Below are 22,091 nucleotides of genomic sequence, written 5' to 3' on the forward strand. Positions count from 1 at the left end.
TATACTTTTTGTGATTTTTATCTTTGTAAAACAGTTGCAAGTGTAAAGATGATTCATAAAATTATATACATTGAGTATAAGTACACACGTATGGTCTATAAATACATGTCAAATAAGCATAATTTGAAATGCAAAGTATGCAGTTAAGTATTGCATTGCTTCTCCAAACGAAAGAGCAAGAATAAGCTTTTCAATTTTAAAAAAAAAACTGAATGTTACATATATTTTGCTTTAAATGTACGTATAATGTACGTAGATTGAAAGACGTATTCAACAGTCAGTACACAAAAATATGAATTTTCTTTTGACATTGTAATTTTTCTCTGTTTCTGTATGTCTTACAGGACAAATTTCTTTTTATTGTTATGGACAGCAATGATGCCAAATAATTAAAGTCCACAATCTACTGTAATTGTTATTGCACATAAATGGCTAGCCAAGTCTGAGAGATGCTAAAAATGTATCTTGTGTCTACTATAACAACAAAATGAGCTAACTGAATTGATAACATACAGAGTTTATGTGGAGGAGTAAACAACATGGCACAAGTGTTGATGCTCAATATCAAACGATCTGAATACTGAAAGGTTTGAGCAAGATTCTAACTGCAACATGAAATTCAGCAGGACAAACTTTCCTAGAAGTATATAAGCTGGAAGTACATGTAGAGATTTAAATTGTGTATTTATGGCCTATGTGGTATGGCAACTCACTTTGCTGAATTACCATCTATATTCCTGAAAATGAATTTAGCTTCACAATTGGACATTTCAGCAATATTGTACATAAATATCCACCACCCCAAGTAACAAATGTCCATCTATGACTGGAAAGGTCAATAAGCGACATACAGTACGACTACACGGTATCCCAACAAAATATCACCAATCGGCAGTTTTACAGGGGAGCCACTTGGTATGTTTGAACTGAAACAGATTCCACTCTGTCCTATTTTATGTATTTCACTGACACCTCCGCACTCTTAACACGAACATTTGCTTCCTTCCGAGGTCTCTGCCAAATCTGCGTTGTTGTGACCGTTTGTTCGGAAGGTTCCGTCCGGAATCCACGACTTGTCCACGCATCGTTCCATCCTCTTCATGACGAAGTCAAGCAGCACGTCCACGACCTGACTGACGTTCTGTCCATTCGCCGCACTCGTCTCAAAGTAAGGGATCCTTTCGGGTGGTAAAACAAGTAAGGTTGACTCTGGATTAACGTGAACAACAACCCGGAGATGATTACAAAAAAAACATACAAAAGCATTTGTTTGGGATACATGCCACTGCCCTTCTTAGATAACTTTAGTAATCTTCTCAAGAAGCCTTTTAAAACTATGCATGCAGCTCTCATCCATTGCACTATTTGTCTTTCAATGCAGGTGAGCCAGAGTGAGCTACTTGACACATGGGGACAAATATTGACTTTTCCAGGAGGGCCAATTTAGTCTAACGCTATCTTCTCACTGACTTGGGCAAACAAGTTGGGGACTGCCTTCTTGACAAACATTTCAGGAAGAGGCTTGGTGGGCGAGTGATACCTACCCATACTTTTCTGCCAGCTCTCGGGCTTCTTCCTCGTTCACGGCTCTCTGATCGGCCAGATCACATTTGTTGCCGCACAGAATCACGTCTGGATTTTCACAGTAAGCGTGAACCTGTAACTGGCCTGAAAGAAAAAAACACTTACTACCTACTTTGTCTCACTTGTAGCATAGCATAAATAACAACTTTGTCAATTGAAAGAAATATGCAACAATAGAACTAAAATATATCCGTACATCCATTTTTCATACATCCGTGTTCATGCTTGAAAGATCTGCTTCAATCTGTTGATGTCATACAATTTCATTCTTCATACAGTAGAATTGTTAACTTGCAAAGTCGCAAAATGATGTCAGCTTTGAACTCTAAAGTTTTAGGGGAATTCCAAATTCAAAATGGTGAAATACGTAATTAATATTATCCCCACTCATATTGTATATGCAGTGCAACAGTAAAAGGACCTACTCATCCAGTTTCGAACGTTGAGAAAACTTTGCTCATTGGTGAGGTCAAACAAGAGAATGAAACCCATCGCATCCCGAAAGAAAGCCGTGGTCAAACTTCGAAATCTGACAGGAAGAGGGGGAGGAGCAACAACAAAAACAAAATGACGATTTATTAAGTAGACTGAGAAAGTGTTCAAACCAAAATGTAAGCCCGACTACCTCTCCTGCCCCGCCGTGTCCCACAGCTGCATGTGGATCTTCTGTTTTCGTCCAGAGGAGCCATCGGGACCAGTGGAATCGTATATCTGTTGAAAACACATAAAGTCACTTTTGGAGTGCTGGTATGGCCTCCTGCCATTAAATATGAGCGAGTCATCAACTCCAATTGAGTTGAAATGCATGTCCAATCGGATTCCCGTGGCTATAGGAAATTATAGGGCCGCTCATAAAATGTTCTCGTTACATGGCATTTATTTTACTGTAGGCGATGTATTAAGAAATTGTATGCATTCCCACTGTGGTTGAATTCTTGGAAGTAGATTTTAGTATTGGGATATACTCAATTTGCTACACTGCAACATTAGAGTATCTGTCTATGCATTTGCAACCAATATGTTAGCATGTATGTTGTGAACTGTGGATGAGGATCTCAATAATGGCCAGCTTGGTCCAAAAGCAGAAGTTGATAACAAAAAGAGAAGCGATTAAACGAAAGTAAATACGTGTTCAAAGTAGATGATTTGAATGAGATACATTGCAGGACTAGTATTTTTTTTTCTCTCTCTCAAATTCTAAAGATGAGCAGCAGCTTACCACTCGTTTTTCTCTGAAGTCAATTCCCACTGTTGTGATAAACTTGGAGTTGAACTTGCCGTCAGTGTACTGGTAGAGAAAACTGGTCTTTCCCACACCCGAGTCTCCCAGGGCTAGGAACTTGATGAGGTAATCATATTCCCCATCAGACATATTGAGAGATGAATTTCTACAACACACACAAAAATATTTTGTCACACAGTAATGACTACATAGGACGATTAAAAAACACATTATTGGCAAACTATGGCAACAAAGTATAAATCATGTACATACAGGAAAGTCAAGTCAGTTCTATTTATGTAGTGTCAAGTGACCACAGAAGTTGTCTCATGGTACTTAACATCCGATATAAATGTATTTTATTTTCATATATTTTTAATCTTAAAAATAGCCATGCTTAAAATAACTTCACAAAGTCGTTGATTTAAAACACGAGAGCATAACAAAGGCAATCAGTGGATGAAAATGAACACTAATTTGATGAAGGGAACGACTTCACATGTTCAACTAATTCCAGCCAAAAGAACGTGTGCACGTGTCATATGACCAGTGTGCGAAAAAAGCATTCAAACAAGCCTAACATTCTTTCACCGTGACCCCCCCCCCCCCTCTGATCCTTTTATGTCGAGTCATAAGCGGCTTAAGGTGTTTTTATGCAACCAAGATGCATGATCAACTCACTCAGAGTGATGCTAAAAGCTAACACTAGCATGTTTGTCCAAGCCAAGGACCACGGGCTAAGACCACCATTAGGCTACTTTGAGGGGGCAAAAAAGCAAAATGGATTATTTTGTCACATTTATTATAATATGTAATGCTGTACACAATATTACACAAAACACGATATTATACAATATTTCTGTTCAGGAATTAATCACCGTACTCTAATCTTCTTGGATAAATGACCAAGCAATGATTAAATATTCATTTAATTGTTTGCCATTTCCTGAGCTCCGGTTAAATCTGAGTTGCTGTTAAACTGCACTAAAATGACTTCTACCGTATCCAAGCGAGGTTTATTTAGGTCATTGAGTTGCTTAGGGAAACATTTATTCGAACATATGTATTAAAACTGTCAATCAATTCCGTAATGCAACTTGATTGCTTCAATGGACAACTTCATTTTAAAATTGGGGGAATGCCTGGTGGAATACACTAGTTTATCGTGAGTTGTATATTTAAGCATGCAAATCGGTGAATTAGTCACATTTCACCACACTGTAGCTTGTCATCATATCTAAAAGCTTCGAATCCCAAAGTGCTACTGATCCTTCTTAACCGTAAATCACTACTTATGTACTGGAAACCACTACAACCAATTTGACCCAAATAACGATGAAACAGATTTTCTTCCTCCCTACCCAATCTGCTGTTGAGTACTTGGGAATGTTTATAGTTTCTTCCACCTTGACTTGGGCCCCTGTTCCAGCTGAAGGAAAAACGGCTTCATGCTTCAGTGGATTGGTGTTCACTCGGTGATGACCAGTGTTGGGTTTGTGCCAAATATACATTTTAGAATAATGTCCAAAAAGGTTTTTCTAATTTTACTCATTTATATTATTGTTTATTTATTGTCCTGTGAGACTCACTAAATTGCTGGAACACTTCCTACAAGGTCCAACAAAGCTTCCTGTCTTTATTTTTTGCAACTAACACAGTCAGTAGGTAGCTAGACAAAACAATCGTCAGTGGTTCATAGCACTAACAGAACTACCACGGTAATAACAACCTAAAAACCTCTTGTTATCATTCTTTCCCCAGTGCTCAAAAGGAAGCAAACAGGCAAGCATGACTTTCCGTTCTTGTTGGGAAACTCCACCTGTCAGACAGGATTTCTAAACACACTCGAGCCCCTAGAAAATGAAAACAAAAATTTGCTTGGTCATTGCTTCTAAAAGCCATTTAGAACATCAGTGTTTTATTTGAGGTTCATCAGAGGCTCTACAAAAAGTTATTGTGCGCGTTCTCCCATTCAAATTGAATGTGCTTGGTTAATTATGAACACGGCCATGCCCCAATCTTATGAGGGTTAGCATTAATTCAGTTGTTTATTTTTTCTTCCCCCTTCGTTAACAGTTTTTGAGTTGTGCAGGTAATAGGTCACATTCATTTAAAGTTTTGAAACAATTTGTCATTCTCTTTTATGCCACAAAATCTTGGCATTTGAACAGAGGTGTGTAAACTTTTTACATCCAGTGTTGATGCAGCCATTGCTGTTTATTCTGTTGCCCACAAACACATGAGGTGACATGTGCAAGTTGTCATCTTATTTATTTGAAAGTTCATGAGTATGTTGCAGTACAAGTAGTAAAGTAGAGTCACCATTGAGATACCATACGCCTTTCCTGCAATATGTTACACAACACTGAACGAGATAGCAAACACAATGGATGCTTTTAACTATTGTAATGATCTAATCCCGTAATGCACGATAACATCATGGTTCGTCATAGCATGCCCTGGTATGCATCATTGAGTGGAATGGCACAAGATCATTTCACAGATAATCCATGACACAATGGCTTGTATAAAAAAAACTATGGAATGCCTTGTTTTCTTGTTGTTTACAAGATCTTGAGCAACTTCAGCAAGTGCTTCATTACAATCTGCATGAAGCTTCAACGATTTTGAAAAACAATCTCATTGCAATATTTGAATTGCACCATTGAATCATGATGCTCAAACTGTTGGCTTATTTCCATTCGATTTAATCGCATTGATTAGAATTGAGTTGGGAATTGGTTGTTGAAAACGTGACAACATTCAGCAGACAGTAAAGGAGTTTGTATGGAACTACTTGGGCATACATTTCATTCCTTAACCACCACACCCATTTTTCATGTAATACCTAATGAGGGATCAGCAGTTCAACAGAACCACATTTTTGCTGTACCAACCTGAGTTTGTGCTGGCTAAGTAGTTCCACAGAAAAAAGTTAAATCTTCTGAGAAAACTTAGGGGATTTTCCTGCGGTTTTTCAAGCACAACGCAAGCCGACAAAAAAAGCAGCTTTAATTATTTCGACAAGGAGAAGTAAAGGACCCACCCTGGGCAGCACTCCAGATCAGAGGATGCAATCCGGATGTGCACAATACGTAGCGGCACTAACTACTGCTTGTGACACACACACACACACACACACGCGCGCACGCGCAAACACATCAAACTAACACTAAAGTGAATTAAGTGCAACAAATAGAACACGTAATGACCCTCAGCTGGTCCTCATGTGGCTGCACAATGGCAGGACGTTTACACATTTATTTGAGATTCTTGATGTACCACATCTACTATACTAGTACGCTCCTTGTAAGACAACTTTAGGGTACAAGCAGGACAAGTGTACACCAATTGACAACTGTTTTACTAATGAGTGACATCAAATTCTACTAGTATGCATTTCATGAAGTGTACTAGTAGCACATAGATGCCAACGAATACACAGTTTTGTCTAGTAGCATGTAACTACATCCTACAAGTATGCCAAAGATGTCCTACTTGTGATGACAAATCTACTACATGGACCTTAAAACTGGATATGAAAGCTGGTGAATAATTCAGCATTTATTTACTATCAATAATATTCAGCTTAATGGTATAAAGTGTGTAAAATAAACTTGTCATCTGTAAGGTGAAGCACGATCCATGTAATATTAGCCATTAATAGACCTACAATTATATTAAAAATAAAAAGTATGTTGATGTAATAGGACACATTTTTTGCATATCATTAAAATTAATCATGTTTTTCTTAATGAATCAATATTATTATTACGTATGTTATTAGTATATTTCTACACTGTCTCTTTAAGGTCCATGTACTAGTATAGTCTTGGTCCTCACTAATATAGTAAGTCAACTACGGTATACAAGAAGGACAACAACGTTACGAGTTAGGCAAAACTCATCGACATGGGTGTGCACTGTGCAGTGCAACAAGTTTAAACTTGACATTATAATTAGTCTTTCTTGTTGTCGCTTGACTAGAGTTCTTAATAACTAACTAGTGAAGGAGAAGACAATACTAGTGATGCAAAACTAAGCAACTGTGCGATAAAAGTAAACTAGTTCAAATTGATCGCTTCAGTGTTATTACAAGGCGTGCCAAACGTCAACCGGTGCACAGTGGCTGTCATGCAAAATTGTACTACTATGTTGCAGAAATGTCAAACAATCGTGGAGAAAGATTACAAGGTACCAGAAGGAAATGTTAGCCGAAAACGGATGCTACTTGCTGACATTTCCTGATGGCTGACTGACTTAACTCACCGAGTGTTGCTTGGAAGAATGAAAAACAAGGTCGCCAGGTATAAAGAAATAGACTAACTCTTCCGAGGAGAAATGAAGTGAATTTATCTTTCGCGTCACCAATGAGCCATGGGATGTCATGCAGGTTGGTTAACTGCGACCAGTTCATTTGGCGAAGCAAAATACTGAGTTGAGCAAGAAAGAGCAGCTCCTCCTCCCCGCCGGCTCCGACTTGTCAATTTCATCACCGTCCTACTTCGGGGAAACGTTTCTAAACATGCCCGGTGAACACAGTAGTACAGGGTAGCCTTCTTGTAACCATTACTAACTGAGACGGCCGAAGAGAAAGTGAGCCGACACAAGTTAAATAACGGTTTGAGCAGTACTGCTAGAAACACAATTAAAAACAGCAAATGTGCAATTAAAGATTTTTAACTTAATAAATTGATCCAAAAGTTTGCACAGGCAGTGGACTTAAATAAGTCTCAAACGACCAGAGGCGCAGATGGGATTTTGGAACTTGGGGGCCACGTCCCCCCTGTTCCCACAAGTTCCCAGTGCCTGTGTGTGCCTGTAAAAACAACGATTTGACCTTCCCTCTTATACAGCAATAGAGAAATAAATACATTTAAAATGAATGAAAAGGCCAGTCATTCTTTAATGAATGCAAGATCATTTGGTTTTATTCTGTAAAGCATTTTCATGCTTCAGTATGTTAACAAGTTTTTTCAATTTTAGTCCCCCTGTTAGAATTCATAAATGATCACATTGATTTACATTCAATATTTTAGAACTATTACTATCATTTTCTCATTATCGCTATTTTTACTGTTTTTTAGGTCGTTTTTAATTCACTTTATGTGCAATGTATTGTCAATTAACACTGTTTAAGTACAGTGTTTTCTAATGTAAGTGCAATGTTTAAGAAATATTAAATCGTTTACTTTTTAGGAGGGGGAGCCCTCTGTTTTTGCTATTGCATTTTCATTTTTGTCATTGGGGTGGTACTTGGCAAACTTAATATTTCTATGGGTGCTTGGTGTAAAGTTTTAGCTGGACCCAATTCATGACACTTGAGGCTCAAGACACATGACACTACCAACATTGTGATAAATATGTTTATTTACTTCCAGAACTTTGTTGGTTTATTCCATTGTAATATTTTAGCTTGATGAATTCTTTCCACCAGTTCTGTTCGATTGTAGTGCCACATCCTGGTTCTGTGGCGTTGTGGTTTTTGGCACTGCGTCAAAGTAAGGTCTGTAGATATAGAAACCACCAGCCATTCCAAGCACTGTGGCAAAAGCCATCTGTGTGAAAGGGATTTTTCTTCGAAGCATCCCTTTAGCCCCACAATTAGCCCCTTAAGTGTAGAGAGCACAAGGTGGTCCTGGAAAAATAGGAAGATATTAGAAAAACAAAACACTTTCACGTAAGATATCGCGAGACATTGCACGTTTGCTTAATGGCTGCAAGTATAACTAGAGCTGTCTTGAGTGACATGTTGACTTATTTGATTACAGATTACCAATAGTTTCGGTGCTATTTAAACTCACCAAGAAAACATCCAAACCATGTGACTGCAATGTACAAGAGACGAGGGAGAGGAAACCCCCCCACGACGTTACAAAATCCTCAACAAGAAGGGCATCGAGAAGACCTGTGCTAGCAAGCAGCGCGTGAGCTTCTTCTCCTTTATGGAATACAAAATAAACTCCAACGAGTTAGACATTGACCCCTGCTGGACAGAAATGTACAGTGCACCTAGTTGTCAGGCGATTACCATTCATTCAAATGCAAATGATCATAATCTTAAAAAACAACCATTCATACCTACGGAAAATCTGTTTTGGTTTTAAATTCTATATTTTTATATTCATTTTCACTTTTATTATTTAATTTGATATCGTCAGTTTTGGTCCTTCATATTGCAGGACGAAAATTACCAAAAGAAAAACTACATAAATGAAAGTTAAAATAAAAACGAATAAAATTGATTAAAAATAAATTGAACATACATGGAAATAAAAACGCCAAAAAATATTTTAAAAAGTTACAAAAAAATACAATATAATATTTAAGAATTAAAATCAAATAGTGAAATAAATACAAAAATAAATATATAAATACAATTAGATAAGAAATTATATAGATTTTAATGCCTTTTTTCTACTATATTTTCTATTTATTTTATTTTCACCATTATGAATTATTTTGGCAATTCTGTTGTTTTATTTCCTTTTTTTAGAAAAAGGATTTCCGAAGTTCAAAATGTAATTGCAACATTATAGCTGTGGAGGGCAGTAATACGCCGAGTTGCGTCTACGCTACCGAAAATCTGAAAGAAGTGCGCGTGCCCATTCACTTCCTGCATGGAGAGTACGCGCGCTGATTAAATGTGTGCGTAACTTTGTTAAAATAAATGACGGTGTCCCTCAGTGCAACTCTTGTAAAAGAATTCTACTGTGCAAACTAACGTGATCAAACACTTCTGGATGGATGCATTGGATAGAAGTCGTTCCCAGAGTATGACATGCTAGCTCCAGTGGTAGTCGGCTTCCACCCCAGGCTTAGCATCGTACAAAAGTTAAAATCGGGTAAGTAAAACAATTTTAAGAAAAAAAGTCTTATGCCAACAATAAGCACGATAACAAGTTAAACTAAGGGAAACCAAGGGAGTATGAGTATTTTTTTCTTCTATTTTTTGACGGTACACCTGTATTGTATGTAGTTTTTTTTGGTGAGCAATTAGCAAAATGCTTTAAAACGTTGATTTAGTATAATGTGGCCCTTTAAAGATTATAATTCATTCTTTACGTTATTGTTATTACACAATGTTACAAGAGGTAAATTATCCTTTTAAAAATGTTGTTTAGTTTCAGATTTCAAGCTTATCTACTAACTTTTGAGATCGTTTTAAAGTTGCCATTGTCTGTCTTGACATTTTCCAGTCTTCAACGTCACATCTTTTGTACATCTTTTTAATTTCCACTTTTATCTCTCACCAGACAGGTAAACACATGTCTTCAGCATTCACACCTAAGGACACGACGACAACATATGGAGACTTTCAGACAGCGTTTGACGTTCAGGACAAGCAAGGAGGATGTCAAACTAAGGAAAAGAAAGTCCGTATTGTACACAAAGGAGATTGACACTCATGATAAGACAGGTGGGCTACCTTGTTGGAATCTGTTCAGTGCATAATGTGCCATATTTCACTTTGGCTAGCAACGTTGAAATGTTTGAATGAAGTAATTCATTACATTAACTGTAAATTGATAACAACATGCTAATGCCAGCATTTTGTAAAGCTGTTATTCCCAACTCTGGTAATTGTGGTTTTTCACTCTACTGTAATTTTTTTCCCCCTCTCCATACAGAAGTGCTGAGGGTTGCTGCGTTTTGTGTCCTTTTTCGTGCCTTGAACTGTTTCCTGGTTCAGACCAGCTTTGTCCCGGATGAGTACTGGCAGGGTGTAGAAGTCGCCCATCACATGGTTTTCAAATATCCTTTCAACTCAAATCATTCAAATTTTTTTAGTTTTTGTCCTCCTGGGCATCAAGACATGAGATCGAGTACATAACCCCGACCCGGCCCCAGGAAATTAGATTTACAATCAAGTTTGTTAAAAAAAAAACTTAACAATGTGACTTATGGCCATCTGACATGGGAATGGAAGGAAGGCATAAGAGGCTTCACCTATCCACTCTTTTTTGCCATCATCTATAAAGTCCTGCACTGGATACACTGCGACTCCGTTTATCTGCTGGAAAGTGTCGGCTACAGTTTTTGTCTGCCCAGATATGATTTGTTTTTTGAATGACTTTGTTTTCCCTGCAGATATGGATGCCCCGACTACTTCATGCACTCGTCACTGCTTTTGTGGACGTTAAATTCTTTTTCTTCATGAAAACGCTGGAAGATCACAAAACGGCAAAATGGACGGTAACGACAGTACGCGTCTTTTTTCAGGTTGAATGTCACTTCTGTTGGATGTTGACTGTGTTCCCTCCCGTGCGTGTGCAGTTCTTCTGCCATCTGTGCTCGTGGTTCACGTGGTTCTGCTGCACCAGAACGCTAAGCAACAGCGCGGAGACCAACATCACTTACCTGGCTCTGTGCTACTTCCCCCTGCCAGGATCCAAAACAAGCAGCAGGTCTACTTGACGTAAACGTCCGTCTTTCTCGATGTGCCTTCGGTTCTTGGCTGACACCTTGTTTTGTGTTTTTTGTCCCCTTCAAGTAAAAAGTATTTGAGCCTTGTTGCCTTGGCGATCATTGTTCGAACGACGGCACTGATTGTCTGGCTTCCGTTAGTGGCTTATCACTTCTGGCAGGACAAAAACAAACTGAAGCTCATGGTTCATGACTACATTCCCATCGGGTTAGTTGCATTTGGATTTCACAGCTGCATGTTTCAGGTTCATGTTTGTTTGCTTAATAGTAACACTGTGTTTTGTGTTTTAGGGTTACAGCCGTTGTGATTTCAACCATAATCGACTGCATCTTCTATGAAAAGGTGAAACGTACATTGTCATGAAATTGCTTAATTTGTATGAACTAGAAAGGCACGGTTGTGGATCAGCATGACACGACTTATCTCGCAGTGGAGAGGTCCTGGTCTGGCCACCAGTCCAGGGTGTACCTTGCTTCTCGCCACAATAGAGCCTTATCTAGAGGTGATTGGGCCTTTGGCGCTACCCTGTGGCATCTTGTGGCAGTTACAGTACAGCGTAAAACCTTTTAGGGGAGCTCAATCATTGCAGATGTTTGTTCTTCACAGAAGGGCTGATTTCTTATCTACTGGGAAATAGTGGGGGTTCACTCAACATGTTGTGCCAATTTGTATTCTTGTATGTGCCTTGTCTCAAGGACAGATCGATAGTGTGTTAATGAAAGGATGTTTTTGGATCATCGGTTGTTTTCTCTTCTCTTTTATAGTGGGTCTTTGTGCAGTTCAACTTCCTGAAGTTGAACGTCTTCCACAGTGTGGCCGACTTTTACGGCACCCACCCTTGGCACTGGTACCTCACTCAGGGCTTCCCGGTCATAATTGGCCCCCATCTACCATTCTTTTTGTACGGATGCTTCCTAGCTTTCCGAAAATACAAAATCCTCCTGGTGGCCATTACATGGACCATTGGGGCATATAGGTAAAGCGTCGGAATTCTCTCACTTGTTCTCCACTAATGTGAATCCTAGTCACCTTGGACCTACTTGAAATGTTTTTAGCCTGCTTCCTCACAAGGAGTTTCGATTCATCTACCCTGTGCTTCCTTTCTGTTTTATCTTCTGTGGTAAGTCCTTATTATTTCAAATGTTTACAAAAGTGTTGATTCCATTCCTGTATTAAATCTTCTGCTACAAAGAATGCACCGGGAAATGTATCTTTTCATTTAAGATGTGCAACTAAAACAATTTCTTCAGAAATTTTATCAAATACATTCATGTGCTTTTGTTAACAGGTGTAGCGATGGCTCATCTGAGAGCTTGGCGACGAGCAGCCGCCGGTGGTTTGTTGGCCTCCAACCTGCTCATAGCTCTCTACACGGGTCTGATTCACCAGCGCGGCGCTCTGGACGTCATGAGCCATGTCCGTGGACTTTGCCACAACGTATCCGAGGCAGACGTCCGCTTCCTCATGCCTTGCCACTCAACGCCTTACTACAGGTGCCAAATGCGCCATCTGGCTTGGGGGCCTGGTAACAAGTACACAATGTTGAAAGTTTTCTGTCACCTTGCAGCCACGTCCACTGTCCACTAAAGATGGCATTTCTCGAGTGCCCGCCTGATCTTGGCCAAGTTGGCCACGTCGACGAAGCGGACAGGTTCTACCATGATCCGCTTCTGTGGCTCCGGACTTCCTTTCCAGACGCGCAGTCGCAGCCTACTCACTTGGTTCTCTTTGACGTCTTGGAGAAGGTAAATGTGGCATCGCATTTGTCGAAAGCTAAAGCGGACAAATGACCGAATGCATTTTATGTTGTAGGAGATCTCTGTGTTTCTGCGGGACAATAACTTCACGAAAACGGCTGATTTATTTCACACTCATGTTCCTGAAGGAAAAGTTGGAAGAAGAATCTATATTTATGAAAGATACTGACAACCATGGGAACATCTCGGTGGCTATTAGATGGCTCTAATATTCTCTCCATCTTTAAAAAGTCTGGAGGTAACCTCATGTTCTGTTCATTTTCCATTTAATTTGGTATTTTTTAATGATTCAAAAAAACAATACAATTGAGCCGTGAGGAATACACATAGATCATTTACTGATTGTCACGTTTGTTTATTTGAATGATTATTTAATAATTTAATTTGGTATTTTTAAGTGAATTAAAAAATCTGAATTGGGCTATGAGAAATACATTCGGGAGCATGCGCTGATTGTCATGTTTATTTGAATGGTTAATACTGTATGGCTCGTCTGATCCACACTCCTAACCAATAGGTGGCGGTAATGTTCTTGTTTGCCAATCGCCGAATGTGGCAACAAGAAGAAAGACTGTTGCAGCTGACAATTCCGGTTGTGCTTATTGCCGATTTTGGCGTGGTTACGGCCAACAGTAACTTATCTGGTTATTAAACGTCTCCTGTCGTATTTTCGGCGGCTGGGCACCTAGTTGACGCCACGTTGGTTTCGACCGCAAAACACCGGACGGTTGTGGCAGCCCTGCGGAAAAGTGCGGCTCCTGTCCGAGAGTGAACGAGGAGGTGACGGACCAATTTTAACGTGGTGCATTGGGACGGACGAAAGGTGGTTTCCGGTCGTGTTTCAAAGCATGGTTGACGCCCAAAAACGGACAGCCGGGATGAAGCTGTAACGCTGGAGCGATTGTAAACTCAGATGGCAGCGCCCGATTTGACCAGCAACATGTCAAGACGGTGTTAACTTGATTTACGGCAAAATCTGTGCAGCGAACATAGGAACACCCACCCAGTCAAGTTGGCAAATATTGGTGACATCACCTGACCTAAACCTCATTGGTTGTGCACACGTGGAAACCTTGTTGGGAAAGATAGAATTGTGTGCAGTGACATTGCAAATTCTTTTCTAAACATGGATCCTGGGAACAAAGTGATTCCTGTCAAGAAGAAGAAAAAGATGATGTCCATTCAACTCAAGCACGAAATCATCGAAAAATATGAGCGAGGTGTGCGCGTCGTCGACTTGGCGAGATTGTATGACCGCAATACTTCTACTATATGCTCTATACTGAAACAGAAGGAGTCGATAAAGGCTATAACGCCAGCTATGGGTGTTAAAATCATTTCAAGGCTGCGGACGTCTGTCCATGAAAAGATGGAGAGGCTACTCTTGGTGTGGTTGACGGAGAAACAGCTCACAAGATGTCCTTTGACGGAGGGTGCCATCTGTGAAAAGGCACGGGCCATTTACACCGACTTGCTGCAGCAGACCCCAGGCTCCTCGACGGATGGGGCACCGGAAGACTCGTTTAAAGCCAGCCGTGGCTGGTACGACAATTTTAGGAGGAGGATCAGCTTTCCATCCGATGTCGGGCACGTTGATGCGGCCAGCAAAAATGTGAACAAGGATTACTGCAAAACCTTCACCGACGTGATAGCAGCCAAAGGATACGTCCCTCAGCAGGTCTTCAATTGTGACGAAACGGGGCTCTTCTGGAAAAGGATGCCAAGGAGGACTTTCATAACGATCGAGGAGATGAAGATGCCTGGCCATAAACCCATGAAGGATAGGTTAACCCTCACACTGTGCGCCAACGCGAGCGGCGACTGCAAGATCAAGCCGCTGCTCGTATACCACTCGGAAAATCCCAGAGCCTTCAAGTCGCACAAGATCATCAAAGAAAAACTGCAGGTTATGTGGCGGGCAAACCCAAGGGCGTGGGTCACTAGGCAATTCTTTGTAGAGTGGGTCAACCTGGTGTTTGGTCCCGCCGTGAAGAAGTATCTCCAGGAAAAAAACCTCCCTGTGCAAGCCCTTCTGGTTCTGGACAACGGTCCTGCTCACCCTCACAACCTCCAAGATGATATTCTTGAAGATTTTAAGTTTATCAAGGTTTTCTACCTTCCACCTGACGCCACCGCTATGCTGCAGCCCATGGACCAGCAGGTGGTTTGTAATTTTAAGAAGCTTTTCACCAAGCACCTCTTTCGCCGCTGCTTTGAGGTGACGCAGAGCTCAAATCTCACCATTCGAGAGTTCTGGAAGGACCATTATAACATCGTGTCATGCCTCAAAATTATCGATCTGGCTTGGCAAGCTGTTACAAAGAGGACCTTGATTTGTTCGTGGAAGAAGCTGTGGCCCGAGGTTGTGTCGGAAAGAGTGACCTTTGAACCTGACCATGCGGTGGTGGAGGAAATCGTTTCCCTCGGGAAGTCCATGGGCCTGGAGGTGGATGAGGGAGACGTGAACGAACTCGTCAAGGAGCACTCCCAGGAATTGACGTCGGAGGAGTTGAAGGCCCTACAGACGCAGCAGCACGCAAAGGTTTTGCAGGAAATCGGCACCGCCGCTCAGCCGGAGGATGATGAAGTCATCTCGACCAGCGAGATCATGGAAATGCTGGGAATTTGGGAGAGACTTTCAAGTTTTATTGAACGGAAACACCCGGAGAAAGTTGCCACCGGATGCGCGTCGTCGCTGTTTAACGACACCTGCCTGGCTCATTTCCGAAACATTCTGAAAGAGCGGAAAAAACAACTTTTGAAGAGACCCGGCGGTGAAAGTGAGGAAAGCCTGATGAAAAAGCCCAAAACCGAAGATGAGTAAAGTGGACAAAAATGGAGCAGTTAGTTCCATACAGACTTACACATGAATATAAACCAGTTTATTTGGCTTGTTTGCTTTTGTACCATACAGTGTTGTATTTCTGTATTACAAAGTTAACGAAAAAATTGGGGTGCTTTTGGGTTGCTGGAACAGCCTTTCATTTCAATGGGGTGTTTTGATTGAATTTACAAGGTTATGAATGAAATGTACCACTATCACTGCTGCTTACAAAGGAAGCCTCATCGTGTGTGTTGCTGCTTTGTCCAAAGCGATGACTGACTAACAGCCGACAACGAGCCAACGTCATGTTCTGGCCTCAGAACTTCGTGCAGTTCAATTCCTTGAAAAATGAATCGATAGCTGGGGTATAGGGCACACTGGTACGTCGTCACTCATGGCTTTGCTGTCGTGTTGGGCCCGCATCTCATGCAGATGAATTCCACTGGTAGCCATTACCTGGATGTGTTCAGGTGAGTTATCAGAATTTAGTCTGACAGCTTATATCTACTTTTATTACTCCTTTTAACCTCACACCATGTTTGAATTCCTTCCAGATTCCTTCCTCCCAAGGAGTTCAGATTCATCTACCCTTCTATCGATTTTCTGTGGTGAGTCCCATTTACAACTCTACAACATTATAGGGCTGGCCGAGAATTGGTCACTATTTTGATGGATATCACAATTCCCAAACACCAAATATTTAAAAACTGTATTTATTCAACTACCAAAACTCACTCGAAATACTTTAAATATAACTTAATATAATAAAATTATAACAACCAGAAAATGACTCAGTAGCCAGCATAATAGTAAACAACAATTAATAAACTTAAAGGCCTAAATAACATTAAGAGTAAAAGAAGGTCAGGAATGAACTTTATAAATTTTACACATTTTTTTCTACAAATAAATACCTGTGACAGTTGTTAAAATACTGGTCTGTCTGTTAGTACGGTGTTTGTGTGTGAATTTGTATCACCGCTAGCTTTTGCACTGGCATGCATGCATGTCATTATCCACCCTTCAAGTAACAACAAAGTAAGCTTGTACAAACCTGAAAATAGTTGAGTTTCAAGCTTATTTATTATTATTGTAAAAGCTTCGTGGGCTGAATTTGGTTCAACAACATAATGTGTGTGTCAACAGGACTATTGATGGCGACCAACAGCCACACGCGGTTTGTTGACAACCAACTTGTTGAAAAGCCTCTACACAGGCCAGATTCACCAATGTGGAGCTCTGGACATCATGAGCCACGTCCATGCACTTTGTAACATCTCAGAGCCCGAGCTTTTGCACAAGTTCAGTCACGCCACGCCTTACGACAATTGCTGATCGGGCAGATGTGGTTAAGATGATCACCTTGCTAGCAAGGCTATCCTTTGTACATATAGTCGCTGAAGCAAAAAAATGATACTTCTAAACGATTGTGTGTGTCTGTTGACCTCATACAGCAGGGAAGCAGGTGTAAAGCAGTGCCCTCGGTACGGGACACTTGCTTCTCATTATTGGAGTCTGCAAAGGACTTGCCGATGAAGTGACTTTTTAAATGTTTTCTTTTCGTGTGTCTTTGAGGCCTTGAAAGTAATTTGTGGTTGGTTGAAAGGGGCAGGGCAAGAATTTTGCAATAAATAACCTGTTGACTATGTCAGCGTCTAGTTATCTTTTGAGTGTCTGCTGTGGTTATGTTGTATTCTGCTGATGAGGCTGCGTCCTTTGGAGGACCCTCATTGTGTTTAGTATACACGATCATTTAAAAAAAAAAAAAAAAATCAGCACCTGGATAGTGTGAATGGAATGCAACCTTATGTTTTGATTGGGGGAAGAAAAGTATTATTCATACTATTCATTTTTGGAACAATTAACTTATTTTGCTGGCACCGCTGCATTCCCTAACGTAAGGGAGAATACTCATAACTATTGTATTGTTTTTATTAATATTGGTATTCTATTGTCGAAGTATTGATATTTTTGATATTTTCAGCACGTTCTAACATGCTGCAGCAGTTATCACTCCCATAAATCAGTTGTACAAGCAAATATTTTCCAATGCTTTATTGGTAATAAATGGTAACAAAGTGGCTTAAGCAGGCCGTCATGTTAGATGAAGCACTTCCAATCTGGCCACGTCAATGACTTCATTCACATCAGCCTGACGTCTGTCAGTGACAGGTCACGCCACATTTTCAGCGCTGTGATGTTTTGCACGTTGCGAAGGCGGTTTGTAAAATCCAGCTGCTGGGCGCCGTTGACGGTCAAATGGAAGAGGTCGAGGTTGCACTGGATGATAATCTGAACAACAACAGTAGGGTGAGCAACGTGCTGGCTAAGAGCTAGTCAATCAATCTACTTTTACTGCATGTACATTTTAGCAATATTCTGGCTGACACTGTGTCAGGGCACAACCCCAAGTCATGGTTGTTCATGCAAAGGAGATCAGTAATGAGAGATGAGACCTCAAAGTCGTGTCCGGGTCCAAAAGGGAAGGGGTCCGCTGTTATCTCCCTTATGTCTTCGGTACCATTCAGATTGGAGCTCATCACAATCTTTTTGTCTTTGATGCGGAAGCCCAAGTGAAGATGGGTGTCATTGGCCGTGGTCAGATTGAAGCTTATCCTGCAATATTCATTCATTTGGATGTTTACAAATGAAAACAATTCTTTGCGGTCGAGGGGACTACCTCTCAGCCAACGGTTTGGCTCGTCCTCTGATGGCGATGCTGCGGCCCGCACTAAGGCGGCCCAAAAGATCAACTACAAAGCCATGAAATTGCTGAAAAATAAAGATTCAAATCTCGGTGCCAAAGAAAAACAGTAATCTGTATTTACAAAAACCACTGAACTCACCGGAAGAGGCAACACCGCAAGCATGCACGAGCCTTCGTTACCTGCTTTTGATGTCAGCAGCTTGGCAGAAGAAAGAATAGGACAAAGAGGAAGGAGAGTACGAGAAGTGGCACCAGTAGTTGGACGTGTGGTAGAAGAGACGCAAGTAGTTGACACAGATGTAGGACAAGTAAGAGGAGGGGGACGGACGTCCTTGGCTGCAGAGGTCAAACAAATTTTAATATGAGATTGCATATTCAATGATAGGCAAAGTAAACAAGTGTTCAAAGACCTTTTTTACAAATGAATTCCTTTGGTGTATCACAGCGGCAGTCATTAAGATATCCATCTGTTCTCACTTCAACGCAGAACTCCCTGTTTCGGTGGTTATTGGGCTCTCCTTCGTTCCAGCGAAAGTAGTCCTGTGCGAAGGTAGTCCTTTTTAGAATATTTTCTTTCAGTATAACTTGCCATATTCTGGTCAGTAGATAATACTGCTTCTTCACGTTGACCATAGTTTTTACTCTGTAATAATAAATGACAGCTTGGAACAGATCAAATTTGCTCAGTAACTTTATTCTTGTCAATTACATCAATTCATTACCCATTTCAAATTTTGTCCTGGTAATACTTCAACCTAATTATAGCTTTAACTCCAGAATGGACAACACTGAGCAACCCCGATTTTTCAGCCTTTTTTACAAACCCAAACAAGTATACCAATTCTACAAAAATGCACCTAAATGTTTTTTTTTTTTTTTTTTAAATAAACATCCCAAGAAATCAAACAAAAAGATGAAATAGATACTCCCTCCAAACTCTGCCAATATACAAATCTGCAACTCTTATTAACATTGCAACTATTATAAAAATTAAAATTGTGAAAAACTAATTTCATAATTCAGTTCTGTGCCATCCTTAGCCATTTATGCAATCAAATCGATTGCAGACGCGCTAAACAATGCGCCAACTTCATTCTTGTCACATTCCATTTCATCACCCTACATTCTCTTTTTAAATGACCACTTTTGGTGATTGATTCACTTACCGCTTTGGTTCCATCACTATTGTAAAAGTAGGTGTACCAAAAGAACCACCAGAAACGCCATTCAATGGTCACTCCCAAAAATGCGCTCCAACTTCCCGACTGATTTACAAGTTCTTCAGGAGGGAAGAACAGCAATAATCAGTTTGAGCAAAAAGACGGAAGTGGTGAAGGATTGTGCGATCATTCCTGGAATTTTCAGGAATTCCCAAGCCGCTGTTTGAATGCTTACTTGTCAAGAAATCCATCTCATCCTCTGATCGTAAGCTGCTTAGATGAGCTTTCTGTGATACACAGTACCTCTCCGCTTTGGGCCACGTTAGCTGATATTTCGGCATAAGGTAGCAATAATTGCAGTACGGCCGCCACCCGTTCTTCACGTCGCACTGGAGCTCCGTTGCGGCTGACGACACATTTTGGAGAGAAGTCAGGACTGGAATCTTTTATGCAACCATTATCAGTAGTAGCTGGCGGCATAAACACTCTTCCATTTTATTACATGTTATTCCAGCACCATTTCATGAAGAAATGAAACAGATCATGTTGGGACTTTTGTGATATGTTAATATGCACTGTAAAACCTAACAAAGCTGACTCGACTTCCCCAGAATTCCCCAAAAGCCCCAATGAAAGCGACTCGAAATTTACATTCCTAAAGGTCACAAGGTCTTACTTTATGGAGGACACATTTGCATGGACTCCTTATTGTTTGGTAAAAAAAAAATGTAGTTCATGTAATTTGTCTAAGACATTAAATGGACGTGGAACACAATTGTTGCAAGAGCTAACGCCAATTTGTTCACTCATAAAGGCAAATTGTGTCAAAACATGACACGAAATCAAAAGGAAAGCGCTGAGATTGACTTTGGCTCCACCTCGTGGTCAGACACAGTGCTTAAAAAAGTTAAGCTGTGCTAAACTCGCCAATATAGCGATCCAGATGTTTTGTAAGCAATTGAATAATCGCAAAAACACACACTTGCAATTGTCAAGTCAACGCACTCTCGAAAAGTTAAATGAAAGATGACATACACAGGGTAATTGTCGACTTGCAATTAATGAATACTGTTGCACAAAAACGCCACCATTCGTGTACGACTCACACATGACTGGAGCAGGCAAAAAGTTGGCGAAGAAGGCCATTAGGAGATGCAGGTACATGGTGACAGCCACTGCGGTCCCTCACGAAATCAGTCAGACCAGACTACCGCAAGCCAGAGGCTTTGGCTACGGAATGGATGGAAAGTCAAGTGCCCGAAGTGTGCAACCGCAAGCCCCACGTACACGTCCAAACACACGCCACAGAGAGTTGAGGGTTCTGAGATCAGGCGTCATAAAGGCAGAGCAAAAACAAACACAAAGACGTCATCACAAAGGCATCACACAAACATCAGCATTTCAAAAGCAAAACATCAGAAATAAAGAAAAAAATATCATCATCATCTAGGCGTCATAAAGGCAGAGGGCAGAAAAGCGTCATTACAAATACATCACAAACCTTTCAAAAGCAAAGCATCAGAAATAAAGAAAAAAATAAAAGATGTATTCAAAAACACTTCGCAATCGCATCAACCAGAGCAAGACTTTGTAGTGCTGTGGGTTGGGTTAGGGTTGTGTATATATGCCTAAATATTGTTATCCAATATATCTACTGCAATTTCACATTAGATTGCTGGTTTGAAATTTACTTTTAATATTATTATTATTTTCTAAATAAACATTTATGTTAAAACTTGTCTGGTGTTCTATTCCTTGTTTTTATATTCTGAGGGCGGTGTGGCACTTTTCACTTTCACTTAAGCTTTTTCTCTAATGAAGTGGCCTGTTATTAGGTACACCTCATGGACACTTCAATAGGTGCACTACACGAAAAAAAAAAAGAATAAATAAATAAGAAAGTTTAGCGAACGATTCGGTGAACGATTCTTTTGAACAAATCTTTTGAGTGAACCGATTCTAAAGCTGCAGTTCACTAGAACTGGAATGCACATCACTGGTACAAAAGATTGCAGACGGCCATTTGCTGACGGGTCGCAATAGTCGACTGGTTAGTGACGCGGGTCCTCGCTCGGTAAGAACTGGGTTCGATCCCAGGGGCTAGCACATACCTAAATGTGCTTTTAGAATTAGAACCTCGCTTTATATAAGTGGACGCATATGCTTACAATTCAATGTTCATTTATTTTTATCACTTTCAGTTAATCTTTGACCATGATATTTCCCTAATAAAGTGGCCTGTTATTAGGTACACTTAAAAATGGCGGTGTACCTAATGGAGTGTCCGTGTGATTCCCTCGTTAAGCGCACCTGCGTGAAAAGTTTTAGCTCCTGCAGAAGTGAAAATGACCAAAAACTTTTCACGCAGGTGCACTTAACGAGGGAATCACTCGGACACTCCATTAGGTA

General features: G+C 40.5%; 4 protein-coding genes and 1 long non-coding RNA gene across 8 annotated transcripts; 2 read left to right on the plus strand and 3 right to left on the minus strand.

Annotated features, from left to right (window-relative positions):
• Nucleotides 1-200: 200 nt before the first annotated feature.
• Nucleotides 201-7,279, minus strand: rab27a (RAB27A, member RAS oncogene family). Of its 2 annotated transcripts, none has more exons than XM_037248401.1 (6): nt 7,076-7,279; nt 2,804-2,972; nt 2,210-2,295; nt 2,010-2,113; nt 1,545-1,668; nt 201-1,178 (listed from the first exon to the last, which is right to left on the minus strand). In XM_037248401.1, exons 2-6 carry the CDS (start codon nt 2,954-2,956, stop codon nt 983-985), a joined length of 663 nt encoding a protein of 220 aa, XP_037104296.1. In that variant the 5' UTR covers nt 2,957-2,972; nt 7,076-7,279; the 3' UTR covers nt 201-982. The 2 variants fall into 2 exon arrangements, with proteins under 2 accessions (XP_037104296.1, XP_037104297.1); XM_037248402.1 differs by lacking the exon at nt 7,076-7,279 and adding an exon at nt 5,704-5,836.
• An 879-nt stretch (nt 7,280-8,158) lies between these two features.
• Nucleotides 8,159-8,779, minus strand: LOC119121044. The gene is made up of 2 exons (XR_005097608.1): nt 8,611-8,779; nt 8,159-8,444 (listed from the first exon to the last, which is right to left on the minus strand). It is a non-coding gene; the product is annotated as an uncharacterized LOC119121044 (long non-coding RNA).
• On the plus strand, nt 8,611-13,334 carry pigb (phosphatidylinositol glycan anchor biosynthesis, class B). Of its 3 annotated transcripts, none has more exons than XM_037248398.1 (13): nt 8,611-8,733; nt 10,063-10,226; nt 10,438-10,561; nt 10,709-10,826; nt 10,898-11,002; nt 11,084-11,214; nt 11,301-11,441; nt 11,525-11,576; nt 11,999-12,210; nt 12,290-12,354; nt 12,523-12,727; nt 12,802-12,979; nt 13,047-13,334. In XM_037248398.1, exons 2-13 carry the CDS (start codon nt 10,115-10,117, stop codon nt 13,158-13,160), a joined length of 1,557 nt encoding a protein of 518 aa, XP_037104293.1. In that variant the 5' UTR covers nt 8,611-8,733; nt 10,063-10,114; the 3' UTR covers nt 13,161-13,334. The 3 variants fall into 3 exon arrangements, with proteins under 3 accessions (XP_037104293.1, XP_037104292.1, XP_037104294.1); XM_037248397.1 differs by lacking the exon at nt 8,611-8,733 and adding an exon at nt 9,380-9,651; XM_037248399.1 differs by lacking the exons at nt 8,611-8,733; nt 10,063-10,226; nt 10,709-10,826 and adding an exon at nt 10,598-10,677 and having other exon boundaries at nt 10,438-10,530.
• Nucleotides 13,335-13,545: 211 nt separating this feature from the next.
• Nucleotides 13,546-17,463, plus strand: LOC119121039 (tigger transposable element-derived protein 1-like). Its single transcript, XM_037248394.1, has 3 exons — nt 13,546-16,285; nt 16,370-16,423; nt 16,962-17,463. Exon 1 carries the CDS (start codon nt 14,118-14,120, stop codon nt 15,813-15,815), a length of 1,698 nt encoding a protein of 565 aa, XP_037104289.1. The 5' UTR covers nt 13,546-14,117; the 3' UTR covers nt 15,816-16,285; nt 16,370-16,423; nt 16,962-17,463.
• A 392-nt stretch (nt 17,464-17,855) lies between these two features.
• LOC119121042 lies at nt 17,856-21,082 on the minus strand. The gene is made up of 8 exons (XM_037248400.1): nt 20,789-21,082; nt 19,918-20,088; nt 19,689-19,801; nt 18,933-19,062; nt 18,662-18,858; nt 18,496-18,587; nt 18,272-18,431; nt 17,856-18,107 (listed from the first exon to the last, which is right to left on the minus strand). The coding sequence occupies exons 1-8, from the start codon at nt 20,844-20,846 to the stop codon at nt 17,958-17,960; spliced, it is 1,071 nt and encodes a 356-aa protein (XP_037104295.1). The 5' UTR covers nt 20,847-21,082; the 3' UTR covers nt 17,856-17,957.
• Between the last annotated feature and the right edge of the window lie 1,009 nt (nt 21,083-22,091).

This window comes from Syngnathus acus, chromosome 3 (genome assembly GCF_901709675.1).
Source record: "Syngnathus acus chromosome 3, fSynAcu1.2, whole genome shotgun sequence".
NCBI lineage: Eukaryota > Metazoa > Chordata > Actinopteri > Syngnathiformes > Syngnathidae > Syngnathus > Syngnathus acus.